Source organism: Microtus pennsylvanicus, chromosome X (genome assembly GCF_037038515.1).
Source record: "Microtus pennsylvanicus isolate mMicPen1 chromosome X, mMicPen1.hap1, whole genome shotgun sequence".
NCBI classification, from domain to species: Eukaryota; Metazoa; Chordata; class Mammalia; order Rodentia; family Cricetidae; genus Microtus; species Microtus pennsylvanicus.
Window position 1 is genome coordinate 481,628 of NC_134601.1, and position 15,824 is coordinate 497,451.

General features: G+C 40.3%; 1 protein-coding gene across 2 annotated transcripts; it reads right to left on the reverse strand.

The window, feature by feature from the left end:
- Positions 1-397: 397 nt before the first annotated feature.
- Rap2c (RAP2C, member of RAS oncogene family) lies at positions 398-15,421 on the reverse strand. 2 transcript variants are annotated; one of them, XM_075957187.1, is made up of 4 exons: positions 15,334-15,421; positions 13,052-13,833; positions 10,440-10,752; positions 398-2,869 (listed from the first exon to the last, which is right to left on the reverse strand). In XM_075957187.1, the coding sequence occupies exons 2-3, from the start codon at positions 13,322-13,324 to the stop codon at positions 10,474-10,476; spliced, it is 552 nt and encodes a 183-aa protein (XP_075813302.1). In that variant the 5' UTR covers positions 13,325-13,833; positions 15,334-15,421; the 3' UTR covers positions 398-2,869; positions 10,440-10,473. The 2 variants fall into 2 exon arrangements, with proteins under 2 accessions (XP_075813302.1, XP_075813301.1); XM_075957186.1 differs by lacking the exon at positions 15,334-15,421 and adding an exon at positions 13,979-14,131.
- Between the last annotated feature and the right edge of the window lie 403 nt (positions 15,422-15,824).

Below are 15,824 nucleotides of genomic sequence, written 5' to 3' on the forward strand. Positions count from 1 at the left end.
TGAACTTTGTTTGAACTTTCTTAATTCGGTGTATCAAAACTTAATTATACACATAGTACTATCTGAAATTATTAATCTACGGATAGTTTCCAGCCAACCAATTTGTATTTGGATCACCTTCTGCATATGGACTAAGCTATATGCATTTTTATTCATTTATCATTTCTGAGTTTTTCCAATTGATTAAGCATTACAATTTAGGACATCTTTTAAAATTCCCTCTACAATGTCAAAATAGCAATTACGGAAATAAGTGAATAAATTTTTAATTTCTATTTAAATTATGTACTATAATACATATCATGTGGATAATGACTTTCTGCTAAAAAAAACAAGTTAGCAAATCTAGAACAAGAAGCAATATACCAATAATAATTAAAGAGACAAGCCTCAGTAATACAGATATCTATTTTATTAAAAAAGTTACAAACAGGTGGACTGCAGGGTCGTCTTACAAAATGACAAGAATGAAATCTATTGGAAAAATTTTACTTTTACAAATCTTCATAGGTAATTGTTCAATGTTTGTACTTGTTATTGGAGATTTTACCGTTCACTGATAAAGTTACAGTACATTAGATCCATGATAATAGGTTACATGGTTTATTCGCAGAGCCCTACTGCAGTGATCTGAACAACTCCTAAACAGATGCCATAGTAAAGACAAGACATATATTGCATTTAATATTCACTTCTTATCCTAATAAGCAACATGCAATCTACTGAGGAAGCTAAAATAACTTTTGGTCCCTTTTCTTAAAATGTGCTGGAGAAACCACCTTTAAAACCACTTTTCCCCTGATTCCTGTGATCCTAAGTGAATCTGAGTGAAATTTGCTGCTGAGGTCAATGATAATGAACACTGTGATAGAGATAGAGGTGACAGAAGGCGAAGAAGGGAAGGAGGGAAGAATGTCCATAGGAAAGAACACTGTATGAAATCAGTCTGCAGACAATTGAAGTCATCATGAATTACTTGATTCCCTTAGAATTTCACAGAGCTAGTAATGTGGAGCCACAAGCACTTACGCTACTCTGAAATGAGGGTTTGGTTTTAAAGTGCAAACTTAAATGAAGTATTCATTTCAAGCCGTTTGTAAATAAGGAACAATGTTTTGATTGCCTCTACCTTTATAATCTCACCATCAAATCCCAAATTGAAGAATAAGAGCTCACTTTGAGGGAATCTGATCAGGAATCAAATGCAACACGATTTAAAAAAAGGAAATCAAAGCTTAATCATTTTCTACTCATTAATGGCCATGCTGACCAGTAAATCACATGAATGTAAATATCACTTTATTTGAACACCACGCACAAGACAAATTTAAAACTGCCACACCCTTCCACAAACCATCACTGCATATAGTAGAGCTTTTCTTGACAAAGTTATTGAGCTATTATTATAGATCAAAAGTATAGTTTTGGTTTTATTTTATTTAGAAGCATATTCAAATGACTAAAGCTGGGCTCCTAAAATTGAGAACTTTGGTGCAGTAGGTGAGCTGCAGTTTCTAATTTCTGCAAATTAAAAGGACACAAATAAAATCAAATAAAAACTCAAGAACAAAATACTGTCAAACTTATACAATTGAAAAATAATTGCTAGAAAAAGCACTGGTCATGATGTTAAAACTGAACCAAAAGATTACTCATTGTAAGTTTTTCTTTCTCTGTTTCTATACCTGCGTTACTGGTAAAATGTTCAAGTATTCAGACAAAATGTGCTGATTAGGTAAACAACATGGAAGGCAATGGCTATTAGAAAGCACATTTGCAAAAATGAAAAAGAATCAAAACAGCCAGAGACTCGGCGCTATTCTCCCTCCTGTCACACAGACTTTTGTCTCTACTACCAACATGCTTCTTGAAAACAAAAACTAAAAAGCAGTTGTGACAGTGCAAGAAAAACACCAACAAATATTGCTTTAAACTACTGTTCAGAAAGACAAATATTAAGAACTAGAAAGTGTACATGATTTTATTTGAATTCAATTTTACATGTGCAGAAGTCTACAAGATGTCAATGAAATGCCTGACAGGCAAAACTGAGCTATCTTTGTTTAGGTATACAATTAATTTACCATGGACACAATATCCCTTTTCAAAGGCATTGCTAAGTAGGTCATAACTAAGTTTAGAACTTCACAGAAAGGAAAATGTTACTGCTGCAATTCAATGCTGTAAATGAGATTAACACATGTGAAGGCCTAATGGAATCAAATTCTTCAAGTAAATGCTGTACAATCAACTTCCAATATCACCTGTAACTTTCAGATTGTTAATTACAAAACACATCACAAACTGCACTTGAAGAAAAGGGAAATTCCATCCATACAGGTAAAATGTGATCTTTAGTTTCTTTTTACAACACTGCCACACGTAAACAAAGTCTCAAAGTATTAAGCAACCATTTAAAGGAGAAAGATTTTACAAACAGGATGAAGCATTGGTACGAGGTAATATACAGAAGTAACCATTTGTTTAAGGCTCAATTTTTCTCCATTATATCTTTCTTTTAAAAGGCATTGAGTAGGTAATACTGAGTTTGAGTAATAAATACAAGTTGAGAAACTGATTAAAGAAATCAACTAACATATTAAAAATTAACCCTTTCATATTAGCCATCAATAAGAACTTAAAAAGCTATAAAAGGACGGATTGATAAAGAACAGATTTTAAATGTATGGTAAACGTGCTAAGCATTACTGTTAAGGTCCTTGGATCTTGAAGGCCAAAGACCTTATGCACTTCATTAGATGTATGGCAACATGCTGTGATAGAGACAGGTTTACCAAGGCTCAGTTCTGCAACCCAGGTTGTAAAGTTCTCCAAAGCAGCATCTGTGCAAATTTCCTCTGAGTTTTATCTGCAAGAAAGATCAAAGAAATTTCATGAAAACTTAAGAGATATACAGTTGAATATTCAGAAGCAACCCTGACAACAGATCCATATGTATGTATGCATGCTGAAGCTCATTAGTATGGGATCTTAGGGTCTAATTTCACTGTGGTCTCCATCAGTTTAAGTAACAGAATCATTTTCTGCAGATTCAGAAAAGTCCCCAGAAAGCATTAGTGTAGTATGGCTGAACCAGAGAGAAGACACTGCGTCTGTTAGTAGTTGTTATAATCCTATGTATGACACTTCCTACTCACACATATGTGATATTAACAATATTTGTATGTAATGATCTTACAATACAGAAATTGGGACAAATGGTGCTTCTGGTTTGAAATGGTGATAGATTTCATTGCTCATTATGTGTTACCTTGTAAGTATACTACTTTTTCCAAAGTTTGGCTTTGTGGGAATTTTGTATGACTCAGACCTGGAGGGTGACACACAGCAGGCCACACGCCCTACTCTGATCTGCTCTTTTCATGGAAGCCTCTCACTCACAAGAATTTCTCCAATAGAGATTCTTCAGTTTCTATCCTTATAGCTGACAGATTTCTGCCTTCCATTTAATACTAGGAGAGAAAAAACTATCATTCAGACACATATTATGCCCTTCAGCTGTGCTGAGTCACCAACTGGCTTCTACAGGAATGAAATTGTGTTTGTTGTTTACTGTAGAAGATAAAATATGCTAGCCTATCAGGCAGGAGTGCCAAGTAAGTTGGTGTGGGATCTGCACGGGCTCTAGCAATGTCTACAAACACATAATTCTACATTTACTTAACAGCTACACTTGTATTACTGTTCAAAGAGCTTGCAAGAATGTGTTCTCATTAGCTGTATCATAAACACGATCCCTTTGAAAGACATCCCCACTCATCATTATTGAGATTCTGCCCCTAAACATACTAGGAAAAGCTTTCTCCTTAGAAACTATAAGAAAAACTTGGTCTTCTTAAAAGTCAGGCTTAAACATGGAAAGCTAAGTATTAGATTAGAACATGGGTTAAGTTTGAGAAAGTACAGTTTCATCATTATTAAAATAGCAAGAAAAATTCTTCCCTCACAGAGATATTATCTCTATCATATAAGGCAATGTGGGAAAGTACTCTATAAAATGAGGATATAATATAAGGAATTGCTTTCCTTTTCCAACCATGTTATTGATTTTTAAACCGCTAGGATCAGATCATCAATTCTTCAATATCTACACTAAGGATATTTGATTTTCAAGCTTAGTTAGGATTTATGTATCTTTTAAACCAAAAAGTGCTTGATTATTTACATATAATATTTGACTTCTACTAATTCATATTAGACTTCCCATGATTAATTCAAAACAGTATACTATAAATTCTAATTTTCAATTTTCAAAATAAATATACAAGAGCTTGGATTTTTCAGTTATGATTATAGCATCATATCTAAGATACTAAATGTGACGGTTTAACACTCTACCATCCAAGTGACAAAATACTTACATCCCACAAACCAGCTTACTAATCACAATCTATATGAAATAAAAACTACGTATCCATGACTTCCCACCCAGACAGCCCTGAGTAACATTCGATCTATCTACATGCCTCCAGTGAAATCAAGTCAAGCAGACCAACTCTGCATCACACCCAACAATGTTAACATTGAGCATACCTTTAAACAAATAAGAGCCACTTTTTAAAAGAGCAATACATTATAATCCTCTGCAGCAATAAATCCTGAAGCAACTTCTTTCATTAAGCCAAAAGGACAGCGTCTATCATATTAGGAATGTTCAGGACGGGAAATGTAAATGTCCTTGCTGTACAGCGACAGCGAAATGTTCAGTTTATTAACGCTCTCGTCCACTTAAAAGAAAAGCACTCCCGACTCTTTAAAGGCAGTCACTCAGACCAGTGCATTTGCACTCTCGGCTATTACACTGAGACACACTTGATGCAAAGCCTTAACTCGCTACTTTCCTTGTCCACAGGCCAGAGGATAATACTTAAGCTACCAGCCAGCAAACAAATCTTGGTTCTGGCAGCTTCTACTCAAACTCTCACTAAAGTGTTTGGTTTTATTTAATTTTTTTTTCTAATAAAATTATCGGAGTAAAAAACAGAAGCAAACAGTAGTTCAAACACTGACTCAATAAATGAAAAAGGACCTCCCAAGTGTAGTAACCTGGTACACAAACGCACCACACACAGACCTGAAAGAACAAAGATCATTATTTATGTCAGCCTGAAGAAAAAGACAGATTCTTGATTCAGGACAAAACACATCATTTCACGAGGCAGCAGAATGCCTGGGATGGTAACAAAGGATCATGAGACACTACCAGTCTGTGAAGTTTTTTTAAGCTTAACTAGAGTTTCCATTTTAGAAACAATGGTATTTACTACCATAATTTTTCTCATTTTAGCAAATATAGACGTGCAATACCAGTCACTGTTTTCTTTCCTTTTCTTCTTTTCTAGTTTCAGACATTTGAAATTCTGGAGATTTAAGCAAGGGACAATCATAAAAGATAAAATTCTTTTTACATTTTTACTTGACCTTTTCATATTTGAGCTAAATATTAGTTGTATTAATGAAATTCTGTTATGTGTTCGAGGCAGAATTTTATTGTTGTTGTTACCTATCTTGTTTCATTCCTTTATTCTAATTTGCATGAATCTTATTGGTACTGGAATAGGAAGACCAAAACATTAACAGTATTCATTGTCTCCCATTAAACAGACAGCAAAAGATGAATCCATGCTGGAAGGGAAGCACACATGCTGAGTGCACATATGAACCCTGAGTCAAGAGGAATGGTTTAGATAGTGTTCTTGTTGCCTCGACCTAAGATTGTCAAATGCTTTACCATGATGAATTCAATTCCAACATCTCAAATACTGTCACCATGTCCAGTGGGAATAATGTGAGGCCAATGATGTGACTCCAACTGCTAACTTTGAATCACACCAAGTAAAATACTGTTCTCCACAAATATAAGTAGTACTTTCCGAAAGAGACATTTCCAAAACTTATGGCTAATCCAAGGACTTGTGCATATGGTTTTGATTGGATACGTTTTCCCCACAACTGACAGGGCTTCATTTTTTCTTAGTTCCATTATCTTCTGATTTGTACAACTCCATTGAGAAGCAATCCCATGAGGAGAATTGTTCCAGTAGTAAGGCTAGAACGCTTCCTCAGAGGCACTTCTCCAGCTCCATGATGCAATATTTGTTAATTCTACTGACGATCCATTCTAAGCCAGAGGTAATGGAGTAAAACTTAGCAGTCTGCACATATTTTATTCTATATTAAAAGCCTAATCTTGCGGTGGAGAGGAAGCAATTAAAGAGGGAATAGGTACACAGTCTCTCTCTAGTCACACCTCCACACCCAGTGCAGGGCTAATGAGGCACCTATCTCGTCCGAAGTGTCAAACTGAGAACCTTGTGGAGGTCAGAAGGGCCAGGGAGAATCAAGAGTGGCAGGGAAGGCAAACAGCTCTGTTCATCCCTAGCGCCCCAGGTCTACTGTAGGCACTCACAGTACTCTGCCCCAAAGCAAGCTTTTCCCCAACCCAAATCCTCCTCTTCTCTCTGGCTCACAATATGAAAGGGGGACTGTTTTCCCACTCCAAGTCTCATGCTAAATAGGGCAGGGGGCAGATGATGCACTTTTTGCAACAGAGATGCACCCTAGGGTTCTACTCATATAAGAAATATTTGCCTTGGATACAAAAATGCCAGCATTTTAAGGTACATTGATTTGATCTTGAGGATCTTCCTTTTACATTTGCTGAACTATCATATTTAGTGAAAAGAAAAAAGATTAAGAAACTGTTCTTAGTCTACATTTACATTAAAAATCTTGAAAATTGGAATCCATCCTAGTCCATTTAAGAAATAATAAACCCAGCTAGAATAAAATCCCATTCATAGATGGCTGAGCCTCCCAGGAGTCTTTGTTACCATCCCGGGCACTCCGCTGCCACGTGAAATGACGTGCTAGTCTTGAAATAAGAATCTCCCTTTTTCTTCAGGCTGACATATATAATGAACTGAGGCTGCCATAAATAATGATCTTTGTTCTTTCATTTTGCTTCCTGGTGTTTGGTACTCTGATGCACCATTTACTGTACTTGGGAGAACCTGTTCCATATCATGCTGAGGAAAATGGTAGAACATTTTTCAGACCTTCAGCCCACAGTAAAGAACACATTTCCCTCTTTAAAAAAAGTTTCCTTTGTAACATTCATCAAGGCTGGACTGACATATATGACTGCTTCAAGTATCATTTTAAAAACTCTATTTGCCAAAAGGTTAGACCAAATTATCACATAAGAGATAACCTGAATGCACATCTCCCTTCTTTGCGGACATGGCTAGAACATTTGAGGCTATTATTATGCCTTTTCTTCAGATTCCTTCTGTTTAGGAAAAACTCTCCCTTCTATCCCCTGCACCATATCCATTTGCCAAGGCCCGACTCAAATGCTACTGTTCCCAAGCTCCTTAAGCTCACTGGCTCTTAACGAGGGGTCGCTCAATCCCCACAATCAATGGGTAGTCTGCAATTTCTACAGATAATAGGTTTTGTCAAAAGTGGAGGGTTGGAGCATAATATCAAATCTACAGGGTAACTGCCAGGGATATTGCTCAACCTTTGATGGCCCTAAATATAGGACAGCCCTTAAAAACAAAGCCCTGAGTACTGGGAATTTCTGCTTTTTCCTTCTTCTCAATGCCCATACTGCTCTGATTTTCTTCCTTTATAGTATGTTATTAACAAAACAGCCATCCTTCTCAATACCATTATACCCAAACAGCACATGTCGACTGAAATAATATCCACCAGATGGGGCTGAAACAAGGGCTCCAACACTGACCTAGGCTTTTATGCAACTGCGGCTGCCCGGGGAAACAGTTCTACAAAGTGCTTGCTAGAAGCCACTGTGGGTCAGTCAGTAAGGAAATCAGGATGGCAGGTCTAAAGAATCTGCCACACTTTCTAATTTACAATAAAATGACTGCCAGTGGGAGGGTAAAAGGGGAAGAAACAATCATGGGAGCTGGGCCCTGGAGCAGGTGTTGGGCAACAGACTGGTGAACCAAATGAAAGGGCATTAGAAAATAAATGTGAGGAATTACCAGGAGCCATTCTAAGAGCACTAAGAGATCCCCATCTCAGCTGAATACAGCCAACCATTAGCAGAAGCCATGGTCTTTCTGTCTTAAGTATTACTACTTCTAACCAGACAAAGTACTTTCCTAAGACAAAGGACAAACCCTTCTCAAGTCACCTTTCCTGTCGAAGTTTGATAGTCAGTCTAGATCTGGAACTGCCAGCCTGCAGGGCTCCATGACTCACAGGGACTCACAATCCATCACATACTTGTTCAGGTAACAGTGAGGAAGGACAACCACAAACTCCACTGGCCTCAGGTTACAGACCTGCATACCTATCAGTTCCATCTGACTTGGCGCTAGAAAAAACTCTGCATACAGTGCACACTGTTCTAAAAGATCCTTCAGAAATCCAGCTGATTAAGTGCTTTATTTCAGGGGCCACACCTTCAGCCATGTGCTCTGCTTACAAGAAGAATAAATCAAGCAGAAAGCTATATATTATTACAGAGTCACTTAATAAAAATGTGTAATTACTGGTAGAAATAACATCTGAGTTTAGTTGCTGTTAATCAACAAGAAACATGAACATAGTAGGCTTGGTATATTCAAGTCCTCCCATGTATACATCCCTGTAAGTAAGAAAATTGAGATCATGAGAGCATACACAGTCAAACAAACTCAGATAGAATTTATAATAAAAATTTAAGGATATCTGTAGAAATTATCCAAATCCCAACAGGTGTAACAATTGACCCTTTAGGTATATGAGACTAATTTTGCTTTTACCCTCCTTTCCTACATTAACAACAAGAAGAACCATTTTTCATGTTTTGGTTAATTTTTTATAAGGATGCTAAAACTGAAACAAAGTACATAGATTTACATCTTCTGTTCAAAAGTGTGAGAGAAGTAGAACTTAGGAGTACAGATGCTATCAGCATACAGGACTTGTTCAAACCTGAAGCTCGTTTACAACTTAAAAGACAGATTGCAGAGTCAAGAATGTGAGACTCAATCACATACACGGCTACATAAGCCTGTTCCTACCTCAAAAACTACACTGGATGGGCGCCACTGTCAGCACCCATAAGCTAGACCAAAGCCCCAGCAGTGCCTGTATAAAATAACAGATGTAGCTAGAGGTTATAAAGAGGTTTTCATCAATGTTTTCAGATGGTAAAGGCATTTTGAAGAAAGCACCATTGTCATCCTTTATTTTCAAAGGTGACACTACCTGACAAGAGTCCTTGTCTAAAGAGATAAATTAGGGTCTGTGAGTCCTTTCTCTAGGCAGCACAAATAAAGGCAGACCTCTGGTTAGGAATCATGTCTGTGATCTGGCATGCCTCTTGCCATTTGCAAAGCTGCTTCCTAGACTGGAGGTCAGCCCGGGCTCAGAAGGGTCAGCTGCATTCTGATACTGTCTTGCTAGTCTGGCATTTACTGTGGTTTTCTTAATCTTCCACAGTATTGGTGCTTTATATGATTATTTAAATGCTACTCTAAGTGAGACTATTTGACCGATTACATTTCAGCTGAAAATCTATCTATCTATCTATCTATCTATCTATCTATGTATCTATCACTATATATATATATATATATGCAATCATCTCATTTTAAATGCTCAATAAAGTTTTACATGACCTTATTTTCCCAAAAGCTCTTCAAAACATACTATAATTTATCATAAGGTGTGAAGGTTTTTATTGTTCTCAGTTGCATTATTTATTAAGCTGAGTAGAAATGCCCCCTTGTGCTTCAGATGGTTTCTTCTGACATATGAGAGATGATTTAAGCAGATTTTTACTTCATCAGGTATTCGAATGAAGTGAAGGTACTTTGTGACGGTGTAATTTGTTATCAGAGGTCACTTAAGTTGCACAAGTGCAAGGTACAGATGAACTTGATTAAATAATCATTCTGTTAAATCAAGTACTTGAGTGATTAGAAAATTAGTGGTTTCAATTATAGTGGCTCTCTTGCCCAGAATATAAAAGCATTAAAAACATCAGAAAATTATTCATCATCTTGTGATATTATTTTTCAGTGTTCTGCTGTGCATATTGGACACTAAGACTACAGAACATGGGAAAGATGTACTATGGGATGAATCATCCCCTCCAAATGTTATCGAGTAAGGCTGAGAAGGAAAAATAGGAAGCCACTCCTTAAAAAACCAAATCTCATCAATGGCAATACACACAATTTCTTACCTTTGTTCTGCTTATCTGCAGTTTAAAAAGGTTTTCTGCATTGAATGATGATGGTTTTATGCTGAGGAAAAAATGTTATTTTAAAAATACAGAAACTTAAGGTGGTGTCAAATGTATGGACATATTACTATTAACCAGTTGTTTATTTTATACTTGATCAAAACCAAAAGGCCACCTGGCCCGTACAATTTCAATTCCACCAACAACTAACCTGCTCGGTATGGCCATGACTGAGGTTTTCTTTTTTACTGGACAACACAAGTTGTACAACACTGATCTTGCTTCTCGGGGAGGGATGAATAGTTCATTTGCCTGACGATCTCAGCAAAAAGTTCATCCACCATCGATTTACTTTTTGCTGATGTTTCCATGAAAGGACAGCCCCATTCTTGAGCCAGAGCTCTGCCTTCTGAAGACATAACCTCTCTTTCTGGTTCCAGATCCACCTTGTTTCCTACTAGGATTAGTGGAACTTTTTCATATCTCTTCACTCTCACAATCTGATCTCTCATTGGCTTGATATCCTATTCAAGCAATCACAAAGGAAAAGAACAAAATTATATGTTTGCATTCCACAGCAGATGTGTTACAATATCACAAGAATCATTCCTTGGTATCATATAAAGCTAGAACCACATACTAAAACAAAGACAACAATGTCATTTTCCCCCGTGGACATGAGAACTAGATAATCTCCACAGGCATTGGCTGTTCTTCTGCATCAGGAATATAAAATAGAAAAGTTGCACACTAACCTTAAAATTCATCTAACCACTGCCCCCATCCTCCGTCTATTTCAATTAAAGAATCAAGTTCTCAAATATGATTAATCCATTTGCACATACAGATGTTTGGCCAGCTCCCTAAACCTGCCTAGCTGTCTTCATTCCCTGTAACACCTGTTATCCCAGCACAAGACTGCAGTGTCTATGTAACTCCTAGTCATTCAGCAAGAGGGCTTAAGAGAAAGTATTTTAAGAAGTAATCCCCCCAAAAATCCACCCAAAAACAACAACCCCTCAAAAACCCACTTTGTAATGCTTAGAAATCCAGTTTTAAAAACAGATTCATACACATAAATATTTCATTTTAAATTGGTTACTATGTGCTTGGCCTTGTACCACCGAACAACTGTCCTAACAGTGAGCATGGCCCAAGAAGGACACCGCATCTGGAGTGTGGGTGGGAAGTCACACATTTCTTCTCCCATGTGTGTTTCCTCCTGATTTCCCCCACTAAGATCAGAGTCATAGCTGCCTTTCAGTAACATCAATTTTTGGAAAGAACTCTATTGATGTAAGACAATATTAGAGGTTTAGGCCCAAAATTGCATTTTTTTTTAGTTTTGTAACTAAAATGATTTGACTTAAAATATAAAATATGTATTTGAGTAACTCCAGTAAACAGAACACTCGCACACAGGTCAAATACACCCATTCAATCTTCTCTCAATTATCAAGCTGCTTTTCTGAGTTTCCTTATGGAACAAGTTTAGCTAAGAATACTAACTTTCGCCTCAAAAAAAAAATCTGTGTATCTGCTGAAATAATGCCACAGTTCCATATTCCACACTGATGTCCAGAACAGAAGTAGGTCCAGTGAAAATCTTAGGAGACGCCCTTGAAAAGATTCCCAGCCTCGGGAGAGGCTGCTGATAACAAACTAATCTGAGGACCCCTTAGAAAATACCCTTAGTACTTTCTGAAGGAAATGCCTTTATGGTACTTTAGTTTGGAATCTAAATGTACTTTAGATTCATTTACTCAGGACTTACTATCTTTACAAAAAAGTTCTTGAAGTTGTTCTGAGGTTACTGGAAAAATTCCTATTTAGCACTTAAACTTCAACTCCTGAAGAATGGGAAACTAGCACATTATACTGGCTAAGGCACTTAAGATTTCTTAAGTAAGCAACATTAAGTGCATACCTTTAAATGCAGAAAAAAATATCCGTTTCCTAAATCAATGGAGGTCAATATAACGGGTCAATACAAGGTCATTTATTTTCAAAGAATAAATAGCACAATTATTGCATCTCTTAAAATAACGTTAACTTCAGTCTGTTTCCCAGTGAAAGACAGGACGCATTTTCTGAAGCAGCTGGACCAGATCCAGGTTGGCTACCCCGCTGGGATAAGAAAACTGCCCGCGCTCAGCGTTCCCAGTTCCACATATTTTCTCTAAGTATAGCCTACGGTGGCAGAAACGATTCGGATCAACGAGAGAAAAGGAGAGTCATTCTTACTTTCTGGTGGTTAGGAATCCTAGGTACTAGTCCTTTAGACTAGTAACTTCCTTTCTGGCTGCATCCCCCCCCCCCCCCGCAGTAAAATACCATGAAAACAGGACTTGTACTCATTTTGCAGCACTGAGATTTAGGATTCCAGTTGAGGAACTTAGAGGCGAACAGAGAAGCGGAGGAAGCAGGCGCACAGGTTTTTTTTTTATCTATGTGTACGAGATAATGGACTTAACAATTTCTTTCTTCGTGCTCCGTTTATTTGAGATTATCTATGAAATATTTTGTTGAGCACGTTAATCAATACTTGTTGAATTGAATACGCAACTTCAGGTTAGAGTAAGGGCTAAATATACGCAGGCTGACCTATTTCGTTTTCACTTTTCTTTTCCTTAAAAATAACTTTAAAATGTTTGTCGATGCCTGTGACTTTAGCACTCTCCAGAAATAACCCAGTGCTTGCCCATGCCACACCAAACTTTCAAAAGCCAAACACACTCATTAACGCACAGCTCAAGCAAATCAGAAGTACATGTAGGATTACCACACCCCCTTCGAAGAAATTACAAGAGTCGGTTTGATTACCTGAAAAGACTGTTGATTAACCAAACTATACACCAGGATGAAACCTTGGCCGTTTTTGATGTACAGATCTCTCATGGAGGCAAACTGCTCGGTTCCTGCGGTGTCCAGAATTTCCAGTACTGAGGGGGAAGAGTCCACTTCGATCTCTTTGCGGTAGAAATCTTCAATGGTGGGGTCATATTTCTCAATGAAAGTCCCGGTGACAAACTGCACGGTGAGGGCAGATTTGCCAACCCCTCCGCTCCCTAACACCACTACCTTGTATTCCCTCATGAGTCTCACCTTCACCAACTCCTACCCAAAGGGGGGAAAAATAACACCCGCTAGCTGAGCTGCGGCAAGGCGAGGCGGAAGGTGGGCGGAAATGTGCGAACTGGGGAGGAGAGTGCAGAGAAGCCGAGGGCCCAACCGGGGACGAGGAGGAAGTTACAGGAGGGGGAGGGGAAAGAGCCAAGTGTCGGGTGGGTGGGGATGGGATGGTAATGCCCTTCCTATAGGAACCCAAGGCTGGCCAGGGGGGCGTGGGGAGGAGGGAGCGCCCGCGAGCGGCCGAGCAAGGGTGGGGGAGCCGCCGCGCGCGCACCCCCACGCGGGAAGGGGCGGGGGCCTCGCGGCCCGGGGCTACCCGCCACCCCTCCCCCGCCCTGCACACAAAGGGGCCCGGGGACCCCGCTTCCTGATGGCGCCGCTGCCGTGCCGGCCCGAGGCTTCGTGGCCCCGCCGCGCTCGCTGTCACCGGGGCAGGGTCTCTGGGCCCCGGGTTCCCGCGGGGGTCGTCCGGCCTGTAACGAGGGGTGGGGGGGAAGAGACGGGGACGGAGGGGGGCGGAAAGGGGCGCACGTTAGGAGTCGCCTGACCTCCACGTCGGCCCCCAAAGTCGCCGCCTCTGCTGCCTCCTTCCCTGGAGCCGCCGCCGCCGCAGCTTACCCTGCCGCCTGGGAGGCTCAGTCAAGCCAAGGCCATGGCCACTCGGCCGGCCCGGCCTTGCTGCTCGCGGACGGGAAAGGGGCGGGGGCCGTCCGGCGGTGGCGGCGGCCGCAGCGACTCCAGTCGAACCCACCTCTTTTTTTTTTCTTCACCCCCCACCCCCCCCCACCCCCACCCCCCCAGCATAAACCCGGAAGGGTTTCCCTGACACACTGGCTGAGGTGCCCCAATTCCCCGAGACTGGACGCGTTCACTTCCGGTGGGGAAAGTCCCACCTCTTCTTCGGGGCGAGCCGGGTGGCGCAAGGGCCGCGCCCTGCTGAGCGAGCCAGCGGGCCCTGCCGGGTTACCGGTCGGGGCCGTGGCCTTGAGAAAGGGCGCCTCGGTGAAACCTGGGGCTCCCTTGCCTGCAGGCTAGTAGCGATAGGCCGATTTTTCTCAACCCCTGACCCACCAGAGTCCCCCTGACTTCTAGGCGTCCACCAGCTGTTTCTGAGGACCAGATTCACTTCTTGGCCCTTGCAAGACCGCCAGCCAATAATCTAGCAACAGAGAGAACACCAAACATCCCTAAGCTGGAAGTTGCTAGGAAAATAAAACAGTTTAGGAAGTTGATTCTCTTCGCTGACATTTCTTCAACTTGATGTTTGTCCTGAGCAATGTAAGCCAAGGACCCTCAGAGTTGGTTTGGGCTCTGATTTTTTAAGGTGCTGTTTTAGTCATAAGTGGCACTTTGTACTTTATCAATTGGCATAGCTGCCTCACGTCCCTCAGCAAATACAAGCTCTTTTAAAAAATCACAAAGACCAAAACATCAACATTACAAGTAGACGTTATGGTGGGCTGTTCAGTTTTGTTTAACACAGCAGAAATGGGAACCAGTATTCAAGAAACTTGATTGCAAATGTTTGGGCCCGTGAAATAATTTTATTTAATCTTTTTTTTTTGTCATCTGCATGTCTAAGAAATTGCCCAGCTGGCTGTTCCACAGTGGGACTTTGTTTTAAAAGCCATCTTTCATAGCCTTGAAATTCAAAAACAAATAATAACTCTCCTGTTAAACTGAGTTCTATTTTTAGAGAAAATTGTTACTGCTAACTTTCTATTTGTAAACTTTATGTCAGATCCACGGGGCCACAAGGCTGAGCAGTATTTTGGGCTTTTCACTCCCTTCTTTATTCAAGCACACTCAGAAATCTGAGCTAGTCGCTGGCCAGCCTAGTTAAAGTGACTCCACATTTCCTCATTTGCAAGCCTTAATGAGCAGTCTAAAGTGTTAGACATTAGGAAAAAAAGGCGAAACACAGAAGAGGGAGGTCCCATTGTCCCTGGTCAATATTCCCCAATGTCACTTACAGTAGTCAAAGGATAGTTTGGTTCAGTTTCTCCTCGGTGGCAAGCTGGTGCAATCTCTCCAGCGAAGTCTCCAGCTCTGCCTCCTGCTAGCCTGGGTCCAGCCTGCAATCCAAGGCACTGCCCCCTGCTGGAAGAGCTTTGGCCTGTGAGCTTGGAGTCTCCCCATAGGTCACTGTTCCTTGCCCACACGTGCTGTTGCCAGATTTGGAGCTCTGCTGCTCATCGCCCAGTCTGGCTGTCTCCAGACTGTCTGGTGGAATCCACAGCCCTCCACCAGCCATGCTTAGAACCGAATGGGGAAATTCCTCTTCTGATCCCGCCAGCAATGAGCCGTCAAAGCAAGGCTGTGCTCTGTCACACAACTGTCAAAGCTGTTCTTTTTGAGGCCATCTCACCTGTTGTCAACTTTATTATTATTATTTTTTTTTTGGTTTTTCGAGACAGGGTTTCTCTGTGGCTTTGGAGCCTGTCCTGGAACTCGCTCTGTAGAC

What these genes read in the sequence shown, in the direction of transcription:
- Rap2c (XM_075957187.1), bottom strand. Translation starts at nt 13,324, where the DNA reads ATGAGGGAATACAAGGTAGTGGTGTTAGGGAGCGGAGGGGTTGGCAAA. An exon ending in TTAATCAACAGTCTTTTCAG is followed by an intron (nt 10,753 to 13,051) that starts GTAATCAAACCG and finishes TTGCTTGAATAG; the next exon opens with GATATCAAGCCAATGAGAGA.